This window comes from Maylandia zebra, linkage group LG15 (assembly GCF_041146795.1).
Source record: "Maylandia zebra isolate NMK-2024a linkage group LG15, Mzebra_GT3a, whole genome shotgun sequence".
In the NCBI taxonomy this organism is placed as follows: Eukaryota; Metazoa; Chordata; class Actinopteri; order Cichliformes; family Cichlidae; genus Maylandia; species Maylandia zebra.
Genome location: NC_135181.1, coordinates 8,824,058 through 8,839,639, shown reverse-complemented (window position 1 = coordinate 8,839,639; position 15,582 = coordinate 8,824,058). Strand labels below are relative to the sequence as shown.

Genomic DNA, 15,582 nt, shown 5'->3' with positions numbered 1-15,582 from the left:
TTTAGCACAAGGTGCAAACAAGTCATCAGTCACAAGAACAAAAAGGTCACATTAGATTTATGCCAAAACATTCAAAAGTCAAAAAAGCTCTGCAAGATCAATCACATCAACCACAGCTGCTACATGGGAATATGTACCAGTGTAGTAAAACACATTTCGCTATACTGAAAGCAAACAGTTCGAATGCGCTCATGTCTTTATGGATATGAATGGTGCACAATTTAGAAGTAGCAGACGTCTACGTAAAGCAAAACAAGGTGTTGAGCCCGATGCAGCCCTGCAATCAAAGAAATTGGACGATTACAGGATGGACTTTAAAAGCCATTTAACACCAAATCCTTGGCTTCACTGGAGTTTTTGTGACCTGGCAAAATTAAAAAAAAAAAAAAAAATAGAAGCTCTCCAGCCTCATTGATTTGAATCTAGATGTTTATCAGTGAACGATATGATGAATGCACACACTTTCTGTTTGACTTTCAGGTTTGTTTGCAGGAGATAGAGCCGAGTCAGAACGACTGATGACGTTGCTGAATGGAGCAAGCAAAGGGTGGGCTTAAGGCCTGCACTGGAATATGAGTGGAGCATGCGAGCACACCCCCATGCCTGTCATGACTGAGAAAGAAACAGCTACCTGAAAAACAAGTTGACCTGATCTTTGGCAAGAAAAACAAGATGTAATTTTTTCTCGAAAGAAAAAAGAAATCGTAAATATATTTTTCCTTTCAACCGCAAACTGGGATAATCTTCTAAGTAACCTGCAATTCCAGGAAATGTGAGACAAACATGACACTTGATAGCTGTGAGGTTACATAGCTCAGTGTCACTACTAAAAATGGGAATCAAAGTCTCTTATAAACCAAGCTATAGTTTCTATCTAAAATCTTACTTGATAATGCACAAAATCCTTCCTTGCTTCAAGAGAATTTTAAGGGTTCCCTTGTGAGTAATAAACATGAAATTAGGGTATTGATAGACACAAAGACTTAATGATACAGACAGAAGAGTTGTGGCTGACCAGCAGCACTGTAAACACTTACTGCAACATGGATATCTCTCCCTATGAAGCAGCTGACCCTTGGCTATTTTTTGCCCCAGTCGCCGCATCAGATGATTGTGTCGTCACAGCAATGCGAACACATTTTATTAGGGTGCTGTTTACTAATCTTCGGACAGACTGTCAAGGACAGGGTACATAACGTGGATATTTTCTAGGACTTCTTTCTGGTATTTGGAACCTTTGGAAGGGGGAAAAAAAAAATAATACTGATATATTTAAAGCAGATTTTTGTCCACATGAAAATAATGGAACAATGACCCAGACATGTTTACATTAAAAAGTTGTCCTGTTGAGACACAGTCAACAGTTGGCCTGTTGACTGTATATAAAAGATGGACACAGCCTCCAAGTCAACGTGTCAGTCAATGAGGAAATGCCTTATAGTGGAAATATTTCTAATGGCCAGCAGGGGGCGATGTTTTTTCCTGCAAAAGAAAGTCAGACTGTAAAAAAAAAAAGAAAAAGAAAAGAGTATGTTTAAAAACAAATGTACTATTCTCTTCATCTCTGAATTCAACAATAAACACCTCCCTTCTGATTTTATTGTTTTTATTATACAACACTAAATGTGTACTCATTACCTGGTTGTGATTGGTTACTGGAGGTTACTGGCAGTTGCTGTGAAATTACTGACGTTGCACTCGCGCAGGCCTACTGACCGACCAGCCTGGAAACCCCCGTTCACTGCAGAAAAACATGTATTCTGCATGTGGTAGCTGGTAGTCAGTAGCGTGAAATTGTTCACAAATAAGTATAAGACGCTGCACTGAAAAGCCCTCTGTGATTGCTTTGGTTCTTTCAGCTTGCTGCAGTCAGTAGGAATTTGCATGGAAGACGCTGATTTGTCTGCAAAAGCGGAAAATGTGAGAAGTGCAACACAAACTGTAAACAGAGCACGTTGACCTTCAAAGTAAAAGTTGAGCCTTTTGATATGTGTCGGTTGCACAAGTAAGGTCCAACTTTTACTTTGAAGGTGAACGTTCTCAGTATACCGTTTGTGTCGCATCTTCTTTCAGACTCATCTCAGACAAGTCAGTGTCTTCCACCTTCCATGGCAGTGAGATCCACCACCAAGTCATCTCATATAGTTTGAAAATACAGAGTTGGAGATGAAGCCGAGGCTTTGAAAAAGGTCTTCAAATACCAAGGGCTAACATTAGGGTAGCCCTTGGTATGGGTAGGATAGGTATATTTTATTGCTAAATGCTCAATTTACAGCCAACTAGGTGGCTTTCACTTTGTTTTCTTAAAACAAAAAACAAAAAACCCTAAAAACTAGCTTAATGAGACTGGTGACACTGAATCACGGAAAACTGAATGATGCACAGACTGTGTGGTGATTAAAGAACTGAAACGCTTCCTTTGTTGTAATACAGATTTTAATGGCGTGAAAACTTTAAAAAAAAAACAACAACAAATTTTAATCAATATTAGATTTTTCAAGCATTCTGATCAGCAGCGGCAAATATGTACACATAATTTTGAATCTGGATTTTACAGTAAGGCATTGCACAAAGTACAACAGACACGATTATTTATCTACTGTGTGACATTACATTTTTGAATTTTGTCAACTTTCTGACAAAGCGAAAATCACTTAGGCATCACACAACTATAAGAAATGTTCTATCCATGCACACATGAAATATACACGTAAACTTTCTCTTTGTCAAAGCATTTCAAAGTAGTGGAAGTAAGTTAAGCTTAGTGTGATTATTAGTATTAGTATTGAGCAGACATCGAGATAAATCATAGATCATTTACTTTGTTACAGGCAATCAAACAAAACTGGCCAAAGATGGCTGCAGTGCATTTAATTTTTAATCCCAGACCATAATAACAAAAAAATATATTTATATTTACAACGCTAGATGATGTTTTTCTAATGGTACTACCAAAGAGTGCACTGAAAGATGAAAGAACTAAGGTCTATAAGCAAAGAGCGCTGCGGGTTTCAGCTTGCCATAGTGACACAGACAGCTTTACTGACCGCTGAAGTTTAGGATAATTCCTATGTTCGTGAGATAAGTATGAGCTTGGATGTGAGAAGCTGACAATTAAGTACATTTTCCAGAAGAGACACGAGTTTTGGAGTGTAACATGTGTGTAGGTTAGTTGGATACATATTGTCCTGTTTGATATTTGGACATTTGTCATCTATTATGGCAACAACTGATGAGAGATCGTTTTCAAAGTGGGAGTAAAATTGATTTGCGTATACGTACATACAGATAAAGAAATGCTTTTGACACAAAGTGCATCAGTTCTGAATGTTAAACTCAAGAAGTCAGAGATGCTCAGCAACCGATCTAGTCGTTAGATTATTGTTATACGTGGTTACATCAAATCGTTTGTGCAAATTCTGGCTGTGATACTGGAATGTCAAGCATTGATCTGATATTTTACATATTATACAAACCTCCCTCCTCACTGGCCTGACCCTACCTACGCTTAGTATGTCATCTCAATGTGCAGCAAAAGCACATGCTCCCTTACAGCACCCTATATGTTGCCATAGTTACTCTGCAGCGGTCTAATGGTGTACACATTCAGCAGAACTTTTACGAAATATGTGAACCCTGTAGCAACTGAGACACTTTTTTTCTCCAGCTGTCCTTAAAATGCCCCTTTAATCCTCTACTACACAAGATCAGTGCTGAGAAGCACAAAAGGGTCCACAATGTCATTTTTACACATCACGTATATAGAAATGGAAGCCAGCAAGTACGAGTGTGGGTGTTTGAAGAGGTTTGGCAACAGTGAAATCAGCCGCCCAGTCACAGCACAATCTATAGAAATGAGCAGTAGGCATGTGCAGGTCTGGCTGTACACTGATATTAGACCACAGTGTGATAAGGGAGGTTTAGCTTTTATCTGCACTCTGAGAAATGGCTAATAAGGACGGCGCTTTTGTTTCTGAATTTTTTCCTCTTACTCGAGTGTAGTTTGCAATGAGTCACCATGATAAAAATGTTTTTCATTAAAGCATCAAAACTGAAGTTCATTTAGTCGCGTTCACAATAACTTGACAATAATGTTGTTTTCTTACATTATGTTTTAAAAAGGGGAAGCTAAAGCTGGGATGTCTGTGATTTTTGAATGTACCATCTCAATTACTTTTAGAGGTCTCTCTCTCTTTATGGCGTATGCAGCAGAGGATCTTCAGTTTCAAGCTGGGCCAGCTGCCTGCGCAGGCTGTTTACTTTGGTCTGAAGCTCCTTGTTGTACTCTATTATATGAACCATTTCCTCATAGGCCTCATCCAGACACTTGGAGGAGCGGTTCCAACGAAGGAACACTCCTGTCACAGAAGAGCAGGACCAATCAGAAAACAACAATTCACAAACTGGTTTCTTCCAGTTCTGGTTTCTTCTAAACACTGCAGTCTCACAACCTTGATAGAGGTTATGTAAGCGTTGCGTGTGCAGTCACTGTACACTAACGGGAAAGCATGCACCTTTCTTATGAGAACACATACTTACACATACACATACACACATAATTGTGATAAAGAAAACAAACAGCTAACAGATAAAGTGTATTATCGTGCTGGATGTGGTTCTTTGTGGAGCTTTGAGTTGGAGTACAAATACAAGATTCTGACATGTCTAAAACTTAAAGCAGTCTCGAAAAACAGTTCACACAGTTTGTGCTGAGCGCAAAAAAAACAAACCACTGGATCTTAATGGTGGTTGGAGGCTGTTGGCAGAGAAACAGGTGTAAACACAGAGGAGCTGTATGACTGGAATGAACCATCGCTTTACTTGTCAGTCATAAGGAAAGCCAGTGTGTCAACAAACTGAGGTTTCTGAACCCAGTAACACGTCTGTAGATAGCACTACTCAATAAGATCTCAGTTATTTTAGTTCTTTTTAAGTTTGGGTCATTGATAACAAAATACTTGTGAAATGTATGGTGGCTGCGGAAGGATGTGCATATGCATCCCTATGTTTACGCAATATTTGGAACAATTAATTAACTGCAGCCAACTTGGACCTGTACTCCAAATGCCCATTGATATATTTTATTTACTGCTATTTAGACACACTTGCCTCTGATCCCTCAGTGAATTTCTTGTTGTTTAGCTGACATTAAAGCCTTGCTTTTACCCAATTTCCTCACCTTTAATGAAAAATAAAAATCTTGTCTTTTGCCTGATCCCTTTAGGGGCTCACCACAGTGGATCCTCCTTCACTGCATCTATGAATCTTCTTCGTGGTCTTCCTCTTTCCTTCCTGCATGGTAACTCTATTATCAACATCCTTTGTCCAATATACCCACTATCCCTTCTCTGCACATGTCCAACCCATCTCAGCCTTACTGCTTTTACTTTGTCTCTATATTGCTCACTGTGAGCAATATTTCCAGTATTTCTTTGCATCTTAGGTTGTTGGCATCATATTGTAAATTTCATGTTTTGGGGAAAAAAAACAAAAAAAACCCTGTCATTTTTTACTCTTCTTTTAAATAAGCTTTACTGATGATGTTTTAAGACACTTAGCTGTGTCATCAGTGACTGTCAGAAAAGAAGGACGGAAAAGCCCTTCGTTTAGTTTGTGCTGATAAATAAATCCTTCTACCCACAAGTTGCAATCACCGTGAAAAACCCTATGCACAATTTTTTTCCCTCTATATTATCAGAAATTATTATCATAAATTTCCTTGAAATACCATTACATAGTTTTGAGGCTTTATCGCCCAACCAAGAACCAAGAACATGCAAACTCCACACAGAAAAGCCCAAGATGGATAATTGACATTTCACCAGTCCTGGATTTTATTACACAGTTATAGCCGTGTAATTCAGAAATAATCCTGAAATCCTTTTGCTCATTAACTTTTTGGAATTATATTGAATTTATAACATTTGTGTCTTTTGTGAATAGTGTTGACTGCTTTCCATTTCTTTCCTTTGTATTTGTAAAGTCTTTTTCTAACTGGATTTTAAAATGTTTAAAAGTCATGTTTATCAGTGTTTTAACTCTTACATGTCTTTTAGCTATTTTTTTAAAATTTAATTTCAACAGTTTAAAGTCGGCTGTTCTTAAATGTGCGACACAAATAAAATGACTAAAACCTCCACATTTTTACTCAACACCTTTAAAGTGATCAAACTGCAGTCCAATTAAAAACAACAACATTATTTTAGTGCATTTTTTGTTTTTTCAATTAAACCATTATTTTTATTCAATATTATTTCGCTAAGAATTACACAGAACTTTTGGGATGTAAAGATTTTACACACGCCATCAGTTTCTTTTAGTGTCCACATCAGCAGCTAGAGTTCAGGACTTCCATTGGGTCTTTTAAGGTGGGCTGAGGAGTGTGCGTCACTTTCTATGAAAGAGCTGCATATCACGTGCTCCACTCAGTTCTTATGCATTCCACTTCATATAGCGTGAACGGCTTTAGGCAGTAAGAGAGGCCCCATGCACGAAATGCATGAACCTAATGACCTCTAGTTGGTCTGGATTCCCCCTCCCCCAACTTTTCTTTATGAATGGTCTAACACAGATCTCCCCAGGGCTTTGTTGTACTTGTTGCACTATGCTGAACCCACTGACATTAAGACAACCATAGTTAAGAATAAGAATAACCACCATTATTAAAGTTGTGGGGGAAAAAAAACCCTCATCAATTAAGAGTTTCACTGCAGTCACTCAAATTCACAATTTAGACAAATTCAGACTTACATATTCATTCTGAATTTGTTAAAATCAAATTAGTACACTGTCATTTCAATAAAATTGAATTGAATTGAATTGTCAGTGGTTTAAAAAGTGTGAAAAATGTGAAAAAAGTAATAATTTTAAACCAAAAACAATGATGATATAATGCTAACATTGGTAAAGCTGGTTTTATCTGGCAATTTAAATAAAAACGATCATGTAAAATGATCAAATAATTTTGATTTAAAAAGATTTAGGATCACATTTATATACACTGATATTCTGATATAACTTCCACTGATACATGATGTTTGTGTTTAATGCCAAAAGGCACTTGTGAAAAAACAGCACTTTAAATTACCCACAACAGATTTTGTGGTTGTATGCCTGTATCAGTGCTTCTTTATTTAGCACCATTTTGCTACTCATGCTTTACCATAATATCATCACACTGCCTCTCAGTGAGGAAACTGTTTGTAAAAAGACACACAGGCAGGCTGAACATGTCACGGACACACCTCAGGAGCATTTTGAACAATTTCCCAAATGCCAAAGTGTGTTCTACCTCTTCTTGTAAAATGATTCATAATGCTAGCTATACCGGAAACTTCTGCACAAGTACCACCTCTCCACCAAGTTACATGAAATTCAGCTGAGTCATCTAGCTGAGTTTCAGGTGGCAGGTCAGACAGCACTGATCACATACCTCACCTGTCATGTAGCTGTACACAACATGACAAAGCTGCAACCAACAGTTTGTTCACTATTGGATAATCATGGGACTGAATGCTTATCTTTACTAAAGATCAAAGGTGACTGTAAAAGGAATAAATTGACGTGCAACATTTTGTTTATTTATCTAAAATTATTTGCTGATAATATTTTTTAAAAATCCTGTATAATGTATGTATACTTGTCTTCATGCTTGTAACCTTGGAAAGCACAAATAGCTGGTCCTCGGGTCCCAGTGGCTGTCAGGGTCATTCAGGGTTCAAATGCTCAAATCAATGCTGCCCCCTACTGGTGAGATTTCAGAACGTATGAGTGAGCAAATGTGTATTTGTAATTGTGAGTACGCCCAATTTCTAATCGTGTACCTGCGGCTACAACAGCAGTTTTATCACCTGATCCTCATGATGGGTTTTTAGATATTAACATACTCCATCTTCAGACTGAGAATAAACTTAAAGCATGAGTCAAAACTGCAAAATATGTACAGCATGTGGTCTCACTGGACTGCTTTCAATGAAGAATATTAACATTTGCCATTTAATTGCTTTCGTGTTGTAAATGAGACACTCAGTGTAACAGTTGGATTTAATGTATGTATAAAAAATACATAAATACAGCTGAAACTTAAATAAAGATTAAATTAAAAAAAAAATACTCCCAGCTATAAATGTTCCCTTAAAACCTGCAAACAAAACTTTATGTGTACTTTATTATTTTAAAACTTAAAATTATCCAGCACGTTTCCTTTTTTTTCACTTTAGGAAACTTTCTTTTATAAAAAAGGAAACAAGGTCTGAAAATGAAATTTGCTGATTTTTCTATCTATCCATCTATTATGGATCACAGAGGCAGATGTCTTTTGTACAGACACCCAGACCTCCCTTCTACCTCCTCTCCCTCTTCTTAAGAGATACCTACGAATATATTTGTTTCTTACCTTCCCACAGCAGCAGACTCTGAGGGGCCACAGATGGCCAGATCACAAGACTGTTGGGCTCGTAAAGTGGGTTGGTCAGACGCTCCAGCTCCTGCGGCCGATTCACCCATGACCAAAGGGACACAGTCTTTTCAGGCAAGCACAGTCTGGCTCTGTGAAAAGACAGAAATGTGTCAGACTGACCAACAGGAAAACTGGTTCACGGCTGTTTTATCAGAGGTGGTTCACAGCTGCAGGGAGAGCATCGTGATTTTTGCATGACCTAACTATCAGCAACACAACAAATAATAACAAATGATGTATTCTTAAACTACGTAGGGTGACACCCACATCACACAGCTGAAAGCATAGCCCTGACATAAACTGAAGGTCTTACATCAGCCAACTCCTATCTTACCTCTCAGCTGCACTGTTGCCCAAGAATGTCCCAAACTGAGATGCGTAGGCGTGTTCGAAAAGCAGTACCAAGAAACTCTCGTTGAATTCAAAGGAGCAGGGAAATTGGCGAAGGATCTGCCACACACAGTCCAGGAAGAGAAGAAAGACAGGGGCCTCATGGCGAGGTTTGCTGTTGGAGAAGGCAGACTGGGCACAGCGCTGCTGGAAAGGGTGACCAGCCTGTGTAAGCAGTCAAAGAGGTGAAATGAGTGGAAACACTCACACTGTGGAGGAGAAGGTGAAAGAAAAGACAACATTTGGCTCTAAACAGTGCATCTAAGCTCACCTGGAGCCACTCCCGCTCTACCAGGCTTTGAAAGCCTTTAACGGTCCTGCACCCGGGATCCAGGATGATCTGAGCCAAGGAGGTGACCTGCAGGGTGGAGTCTGTCCCTTCTGTACCGTGAACAAGCACTGACGCTCCCTCCCTGAGATAAACACACAAGCCCACAGTCTGTCACTGCTCGCTGCTTTTCGAGTTTATGTTTACTGGGACATGAGGACAACCAAATGAAAAACAGACCTGTCAATACACTGGGCAGCCAAGCAGGCCGTGGTGAGGATCTCTTTGACATTAGTTTGCCAGTTGGAAGCCTCCAACTTGCTTAACCAGCGGTCCATGCTGTGGGACTGGTCGTTACATGCCTCCACCAACTTAATCAGGCTCTCCTGAAGGACATTATACCTGCAAAAAACAGATTTATTTAGATCATTTAAAGTATGAGATGCATTTCAATCAGTTTCCACTTTATCTAGTCTTCTCAGTAATACTTTACAATACAGCCCACAACTAAGGGTGTGATTCCCTTTTCATTAAATTAAAAGTTAATGTATTTTATTTGAAAATACATTGTCATTATATTTACCTGAAAATAATTAAAAGTAGGGGTAACGAGTCATCTTTTTACAGGGAATTTAAACACAAGTAAATTTAAGCTGTGCAATTTCTTGGTAATTTTGCAGAAAAACACAAGTTGCACTTTTCAGTGCCATATTATGGAGTGGATTAATCATGCTTTTTACATCTTTGTTTTTTTTAATATTCTTTATGTTGATGTGCATGATGGACGTTCTATTATTCAAATGTCCTTAAGACGTGATCTCCCTTATCAGCTTACAAGAAAAAACAAATACCTTCAAAATCTGCTTGTCTATCTAACTGTATAATGATGAATGATGAAGCCAAGTATTTTTTTCTTTCACACTCACTTTTCAAGCAAAACTTTCAAAAGGAGTGTACAGTAAAAAGAGTGTCTCTGTTCCTGTTAGGCAGTTAGTTAGGCAAGGTTAAGCAACTCCATAATCCAACCCAAGCTGCTTTCTTGCAAAACTGCCAGAATTCAGGCACTACTTAAATGTACTTACAGTATAATTATTCCTTTGTTTCCTGTATAAAGGTGAGTTGTTACCCCGTATTCTAGCGAACCCACCTTTAAGCATTTATAGGCAATTATAATGACATTTTAATTTCTAATAAAATAGATTGAAATTCCATTTAATCACGAGGGAATTGCAATGCAACAGACTCTAAACAGGTCGTATTATAAAGTGTTACTGTCTTCTTAATATCTAAGTGTCCAATCACCTTTCAATGGCCTTGTGGATCCTCCTCCATTGTGGGTAGTTGGCCTCCAACTCAAACCCTCCACCTCGGGCTTTGGCCTGCTGAGCAACATTGATAGCACGTGTATCAATGATGTAACCACGCTTTCCTGGCCGCAGAGTGGCGTTGATCAGCTTCTCGTCCTCCTTACACCGTCGCCCATTGGTGCCCGTCAGTGGCTGTCCTGCTCGCATCATCACCTGGAAGTGGAAGTGATTTGTCAGCCCCTATAATTAGAGATGGCTACTTTTTTATGTCCGATACGATATCATGAATTTGGATATCTGTCGATACTGATATGAATCCAATATACTCTATTTTATGATCAATAAAAACTGTTTGTTTTTTTTAAATATCTTGCTGCATTTTGTATATGTCTAGCAGTTTTATTACAGAAGCTCCTTCATTCTAGTCTAAACAACAGTGTCTCAGTAACTTTCCACTAGAGATGGTCCCCTCTTATCTGCATTTTCCCAGCATGAGCGAGAGTCTGCAGCTTTCTACTCCCCAAGGACACATGGTCTAATGCTTTTATTTTCAGGGCTGTGTCCACTTAATACTACACTATATAACTTTATAACACTTAATAATAAAAAAGCATAGCATTATTGAGGCAGTGAAAAATTATTTATTCCCAACAGTTCATACTCAAATTTAAAAAGACAAAACACTAAAGCTATTCTATTACACTTGCAAAAAATTTCCCGCTTCCAAAATATTTTGCATTTCAGCAATACTTATCTTTTTATTTAAACCTTCAGCAGATCTGTAAATCTAAGTATTTAAAGTAATTTAAAATGCAGTTTTATGCAAATTTCAAAAACTCTTTGGTTCTGAAAAAAGGAAGTGCAATATCAGCACAAAATAATGTTTATATTCAACAACAACAAAAAAAACGGGTTGTAGAATGGACCCTTTTATACTTAAAGCTTAGCATAAATAGACATCCAGAGTGGAAAGCAGTGCAAATGAATGCAAACACGCCTTCATGACACTCATGTTTTATCAAGATGGATGTCAGTGTAAGCTGTTTCAATCACATTTAACCTGAGATTGATTTTTGTGTAATTTCTATACAAAACATAAGTATGAAAAAAAATGTTTTTTCATAGTTTTTTGGGAACCATGGAACTGTTTTGCCTGCAACACAGGTTTTTTTTTCCCAAAGTAAAGCTCCATATATCGGTTGTTAAGCTTAACATAAAAATGCTTTACAAACATTCAGAGATGAACTTACACAATTGCTTTACTTCTCTGGGACAGCTTGCTCAGAGGTGAAATACCGGTTTGGCAGCACGTAGCGAGGCTCCAGATGCTTTCAGTGACAAACAACTCCAGACCACCGACAGGTCTCCCACGCAACAGCCGCACTATCACGTGACGCATACTGCTCCCACGTGCTAAAGTCACTACCTGGGTTAAGCCATTTTGCAAGTTTCGTGAGGTGCTTTTGTTATATTTAATGGATCGGGTTACATTTTTTATTTCTCCCTGATATCCGATCCAGTAATTTAGGTCAGGATCGGACCAATACCGGTATTGTATATTGGATCAGTCCATCCCTAGCTATAATGTTCAAAAACACAAACGATGAGAAGCAAAAGAGACGGTCAAAGGCAGAGTAATTATTTTTCCTTGCGCTTACCATGCCGTTCTTCTTGTGGTAGTAGCTAAGTACTGGAAAACGGCCACCGTGACGGAAAGTAGCTACTTTCTTCAGCGTTTCATCATCAAAATCTTTGGGTACTGCCACTAGTGGGGGGTATGACGGACACAAGCTGAAGTCTTTGTTGACCTCACTCAGCCTCCACTCATCTGTCTGCAAAGTGCGGTAGAGGGGATGGAGAAAACAAAACAAAAAAAGGTCCAATAACCCTGATTCAAATTGAATTACTCTGTAATGTCACCTAAACGTACCATGGACTCCAAATCTTTAAAGGCATTCTGGGGAAGAAATGAATTCCATCCATCCTCTATGACTTCAAACATTGGCCGGTAGAAGAAAGGGTACATCAGGGAGACTAAATCAAGAGTGGACAGAGCCTTGAGAGGAATGAAAACATTGACTTGTTATTCACAATATTAATCACATGCAGAATTTAACTTGACATGACAAAAACAAAGAGAGCCTGAGAGAAAAATATAGCGTAGCTAAAAATAATCACTCTCTTTCCGACGGGGAGCCTTTGTTCTTACCTCGATAGAGCTGGCAATGTTGAGACACTCCTCCATACCAGTGATCTCAAGCTGAATCACTCTCAAGTCTTTGCATTTGACAGTGATGTGCCCCAAAGACCCCACAAATCTAAAATTTAAAAGGTGAGCACAATAAAGAGGATGAATGTCATGAACAAACACAGAGTATCAGTGAACTACTCTGAGCCCTACAGCTCGGCTTTCTGTGTGTAATTTCTATGTTATCGTCATGTTGGGTTTCTGGAAGAATCGTTGAAACGACTTTTAGTTTGACTGTAGATTCAGTGATTGTTATTAAAGGCAGTATCAGTACTCAGTGCTCAGTACGTAAGCTCTAAGCAGCAACGTGCCCCAGCTACAGATGAAAGAGTGGATTGGCCAGTATCCAAGTACAATGAGCTGCATAAATCCATTCTTAATGGATTAATGTGAAGGCATCTGCATGAAGTTCAGTCAGAAAGGCAGGAGGATTTATGAGTCATTTGCTTTACAATGAAAGAGACAATACAGTGCTGTGAAAATGTATTTGCCTGCTTCGTTTTTTTGTTTGGTTTTTCTGCATATTTGTCACACTTTAATGTTTCAGATCAAATATTTTTTAATATTAGACAAAGACAACCTGAGTAAATGCAAAATGCCATTTTAAAATGATGTAATTTATTAAAGGAAATGGATATCCAAACCTACCTGGCACCATCTAAAAAAACCTAATAACGTTTTGCCACCCTTGGCAGCAAGAACTGCAATCAAGTGTTTGTGATAACTGGCAATGAGTCTTTCAGAACACTTGTGTGTTTCAGACCAATGTCCTGGTGCATAACCAAAGTGTGCTTGAGTTTCAGGGCATGAACTGATGATTGAACATTTTCCTTCAGGATTTTTGGGTAGTGGGGAATTTATTAAATAAATTTGAAAATTGAAATTGAAATTTTTATTTCAGTCAACAACAACAACAGATTATAATTTTACATAAAAGTACTCAAACAGTAACCGAAAAAGGAATAGGCTGAAGCCTTATGGCTTATACTTATCCTATCCCTACAGCAAGCCATCCAGATTCCGAGCAGCAATGCAGCTCAGACCATCACACTAACACCACCGTGTTTGACTGTTGGTATGACTTTGGGGTTCAACTTCTGTCTCGTTAGTCCATTGAGTATTTTTCCAAAAGTCTTGGGGATCATCAAGATATCTTTTATAAAATGTGAGACAAGCCCTTTGCGTTCTTTTTGGTCAGCAGTGATTTTTCACCTTGGAACTCTCCCATGGATGCCATTTTTGCACAGCATCTTTCTTATTGTTAAATCATGAACACTGGCTTTAACTGAGGCCTTCAGTTCTTTAAAGGTTGATCTTGTGTCTATTCAGACCTCCTGGATGTGTCAGTGTTGGTCGGCTAGGCACTCTTGGGAAGGTTTACCACTGTTCCAAGTTATCCTCCATTTAGAAAGCCCATACCAAAACCTAAAATTAAACCTTAAGGTAGTCTGCAGGTTATTAGGCCAATACTGTAATAGAAACTGACAGTTAAGTACTAGGCAAACCTCCTGAGGCTTGTGTGTCCAACCTGATTTTGTGTCCAACATAAAATGTTTAAAAACGGTACAATTACCAGAAATGGCAGTGAAGAAAAACAAATTCTTTGCCACTACAAGCCCCGTGTCTTTAACCAGTTAATGTTAGTTTCTCTAACCAGTTTAACTATAAGCAAGTTATGCATATGGACACTATTAATAAATAATAATCGGATCTGCAGCATGCACTAAAAAACAGGCGGAACTCAAACGGATTTTAACAAATGCATGCCCTACTGACCTGCATCTATTTAGGGTAGGTGATGTACCATTTTCACAAAGAGATTACATAACAGTCATTTAGAAAAACAATAACACAACGCTGTCACCTCTTCTCTATCGAGTCAATGTTTGAATGAAGCAGCCACAGCTCCTCCGTATTGTCCTGTCTGGAGGAGAGAATCAGGTGATGACCAGTCAAACACAGAGTCCCCTCCACAGTAGGCATGAAAGGCCTGTGTAGGACAACCCCGTCCACCCTGGGTGTCTTTATCAGCTCTGCAAACTCCATAATCTGACCAGACAGAACGAAAACAGCCGCGGTGATTTTAAAGCATAAATACAACGCTATTGGTTAGGTCATGCTACTATTATTGTAAAGACAGGCCAGCGCAACCTCTGTCGACATATATGAGACATATATTGTGTACGTCCATGTCGGTTAACAGTAAAGATGAAAAAGTACTGCAAAAATCGGTCATCTTGATAAAGTTATTCTATTCCGGAAATTAAACCGCTAACGTCAGCTAGCAGGCTAATCGTGACAGAAAGGAGGACAATTTGCCATAAAAAACGGCCGACATTTCGAAACTCAAGCCAAAGCACAAACATCACGTGTAATATAAATATTAAAAACAACAAGGAGCGTTTTTCATCAATACTAAAAAGATTTATCGTACAACTACCTGACACTGTTTTCTTTTATTTGGTCGCAGGTCGATGCTGGTACGTTAAGAAAAACACGCCGACTAGAAACAACCGACTTTTCTCGGCTCAGTTTTGCATCCCAAATTCCGCAATTTTCATCTAAAACGGGAAGTGACTCTGTGCTCTCCTGTTTTTTAACATTAGCGTTATACTTTAAATCTGTAAAGCCCCCGAAGAACTTATAATGTCCATATATTATATATAAGTATGTTTAAACATACATACAGCAACATAGTGAATGAGTTAGAGTTTGGAGGCAGCGTCAGATCAGTGGTTCATCCACAAGGCTTCTGAAAATCCGTGAAAGGCTGTTTCATTTTAGTGTCTGTGTGTTTGGGGTCTACCGAGAATATCAAAAAAGGTCACTAGGTGGTGACATTGGAGTACGTTTGAGAGATTTCTGGCTTTCAGAAGTCTAAACAGTATTGCCCTGATTTCACCGGGTACAT

General features: G+C 38.6%; 1 protein-coding gene across 2 annotated transcripts; it reads right to left on the bottom strand.

The window, feature by feature from the left end:
* Window positions 1-2,418: 2,418 nt before the first annotated feature.
* On the bottom strand, window positions 2,419-15,381 carry mtmr9 (myotubularin related protein 9). 2 transcript variants are annotated; one of them, XM_076873817.1, is made up of 11 exons: window positions 15,359-15,381; window positions 14,536-14,720; window positions 12,633-12,741; window positions 12,354-12,479; window positions 12,082-12,255; window positions 10,419-10,636; window positions 9,357-9,518; window positions 9,120-9,261; window positions 8,793-9,013; window positions 8,396-8,547; window positions 2,419-4,358 (listed from the first exon to the last, which is right to left on the bottom strand). In XM_076873817.1, exons 2-11 carry the CDS (start codon window positions 14,715-14,717, stop codon window positions 4,195-4,197), a joined length of 1,650 nt encoding a protein of 549 aa, XP_076729932.1. In that variant the 5' UTR covers window positions 14,718-14,720; window positions 15,359-15,381; the 3' UTR covers window positions 2,419-4,194. The 2 variants fall into 2 exon arrangements, with proteins under 2 accessions (XP_076729932.1, XP_004541966.1); XM_004541909.3 differs by lacking the exon at window positions 15,359-15,381 and adding an exon at window positions 15,112-15,228.
* Window positions 15,382-15,582: the final 201 nt, after the last annotated feature.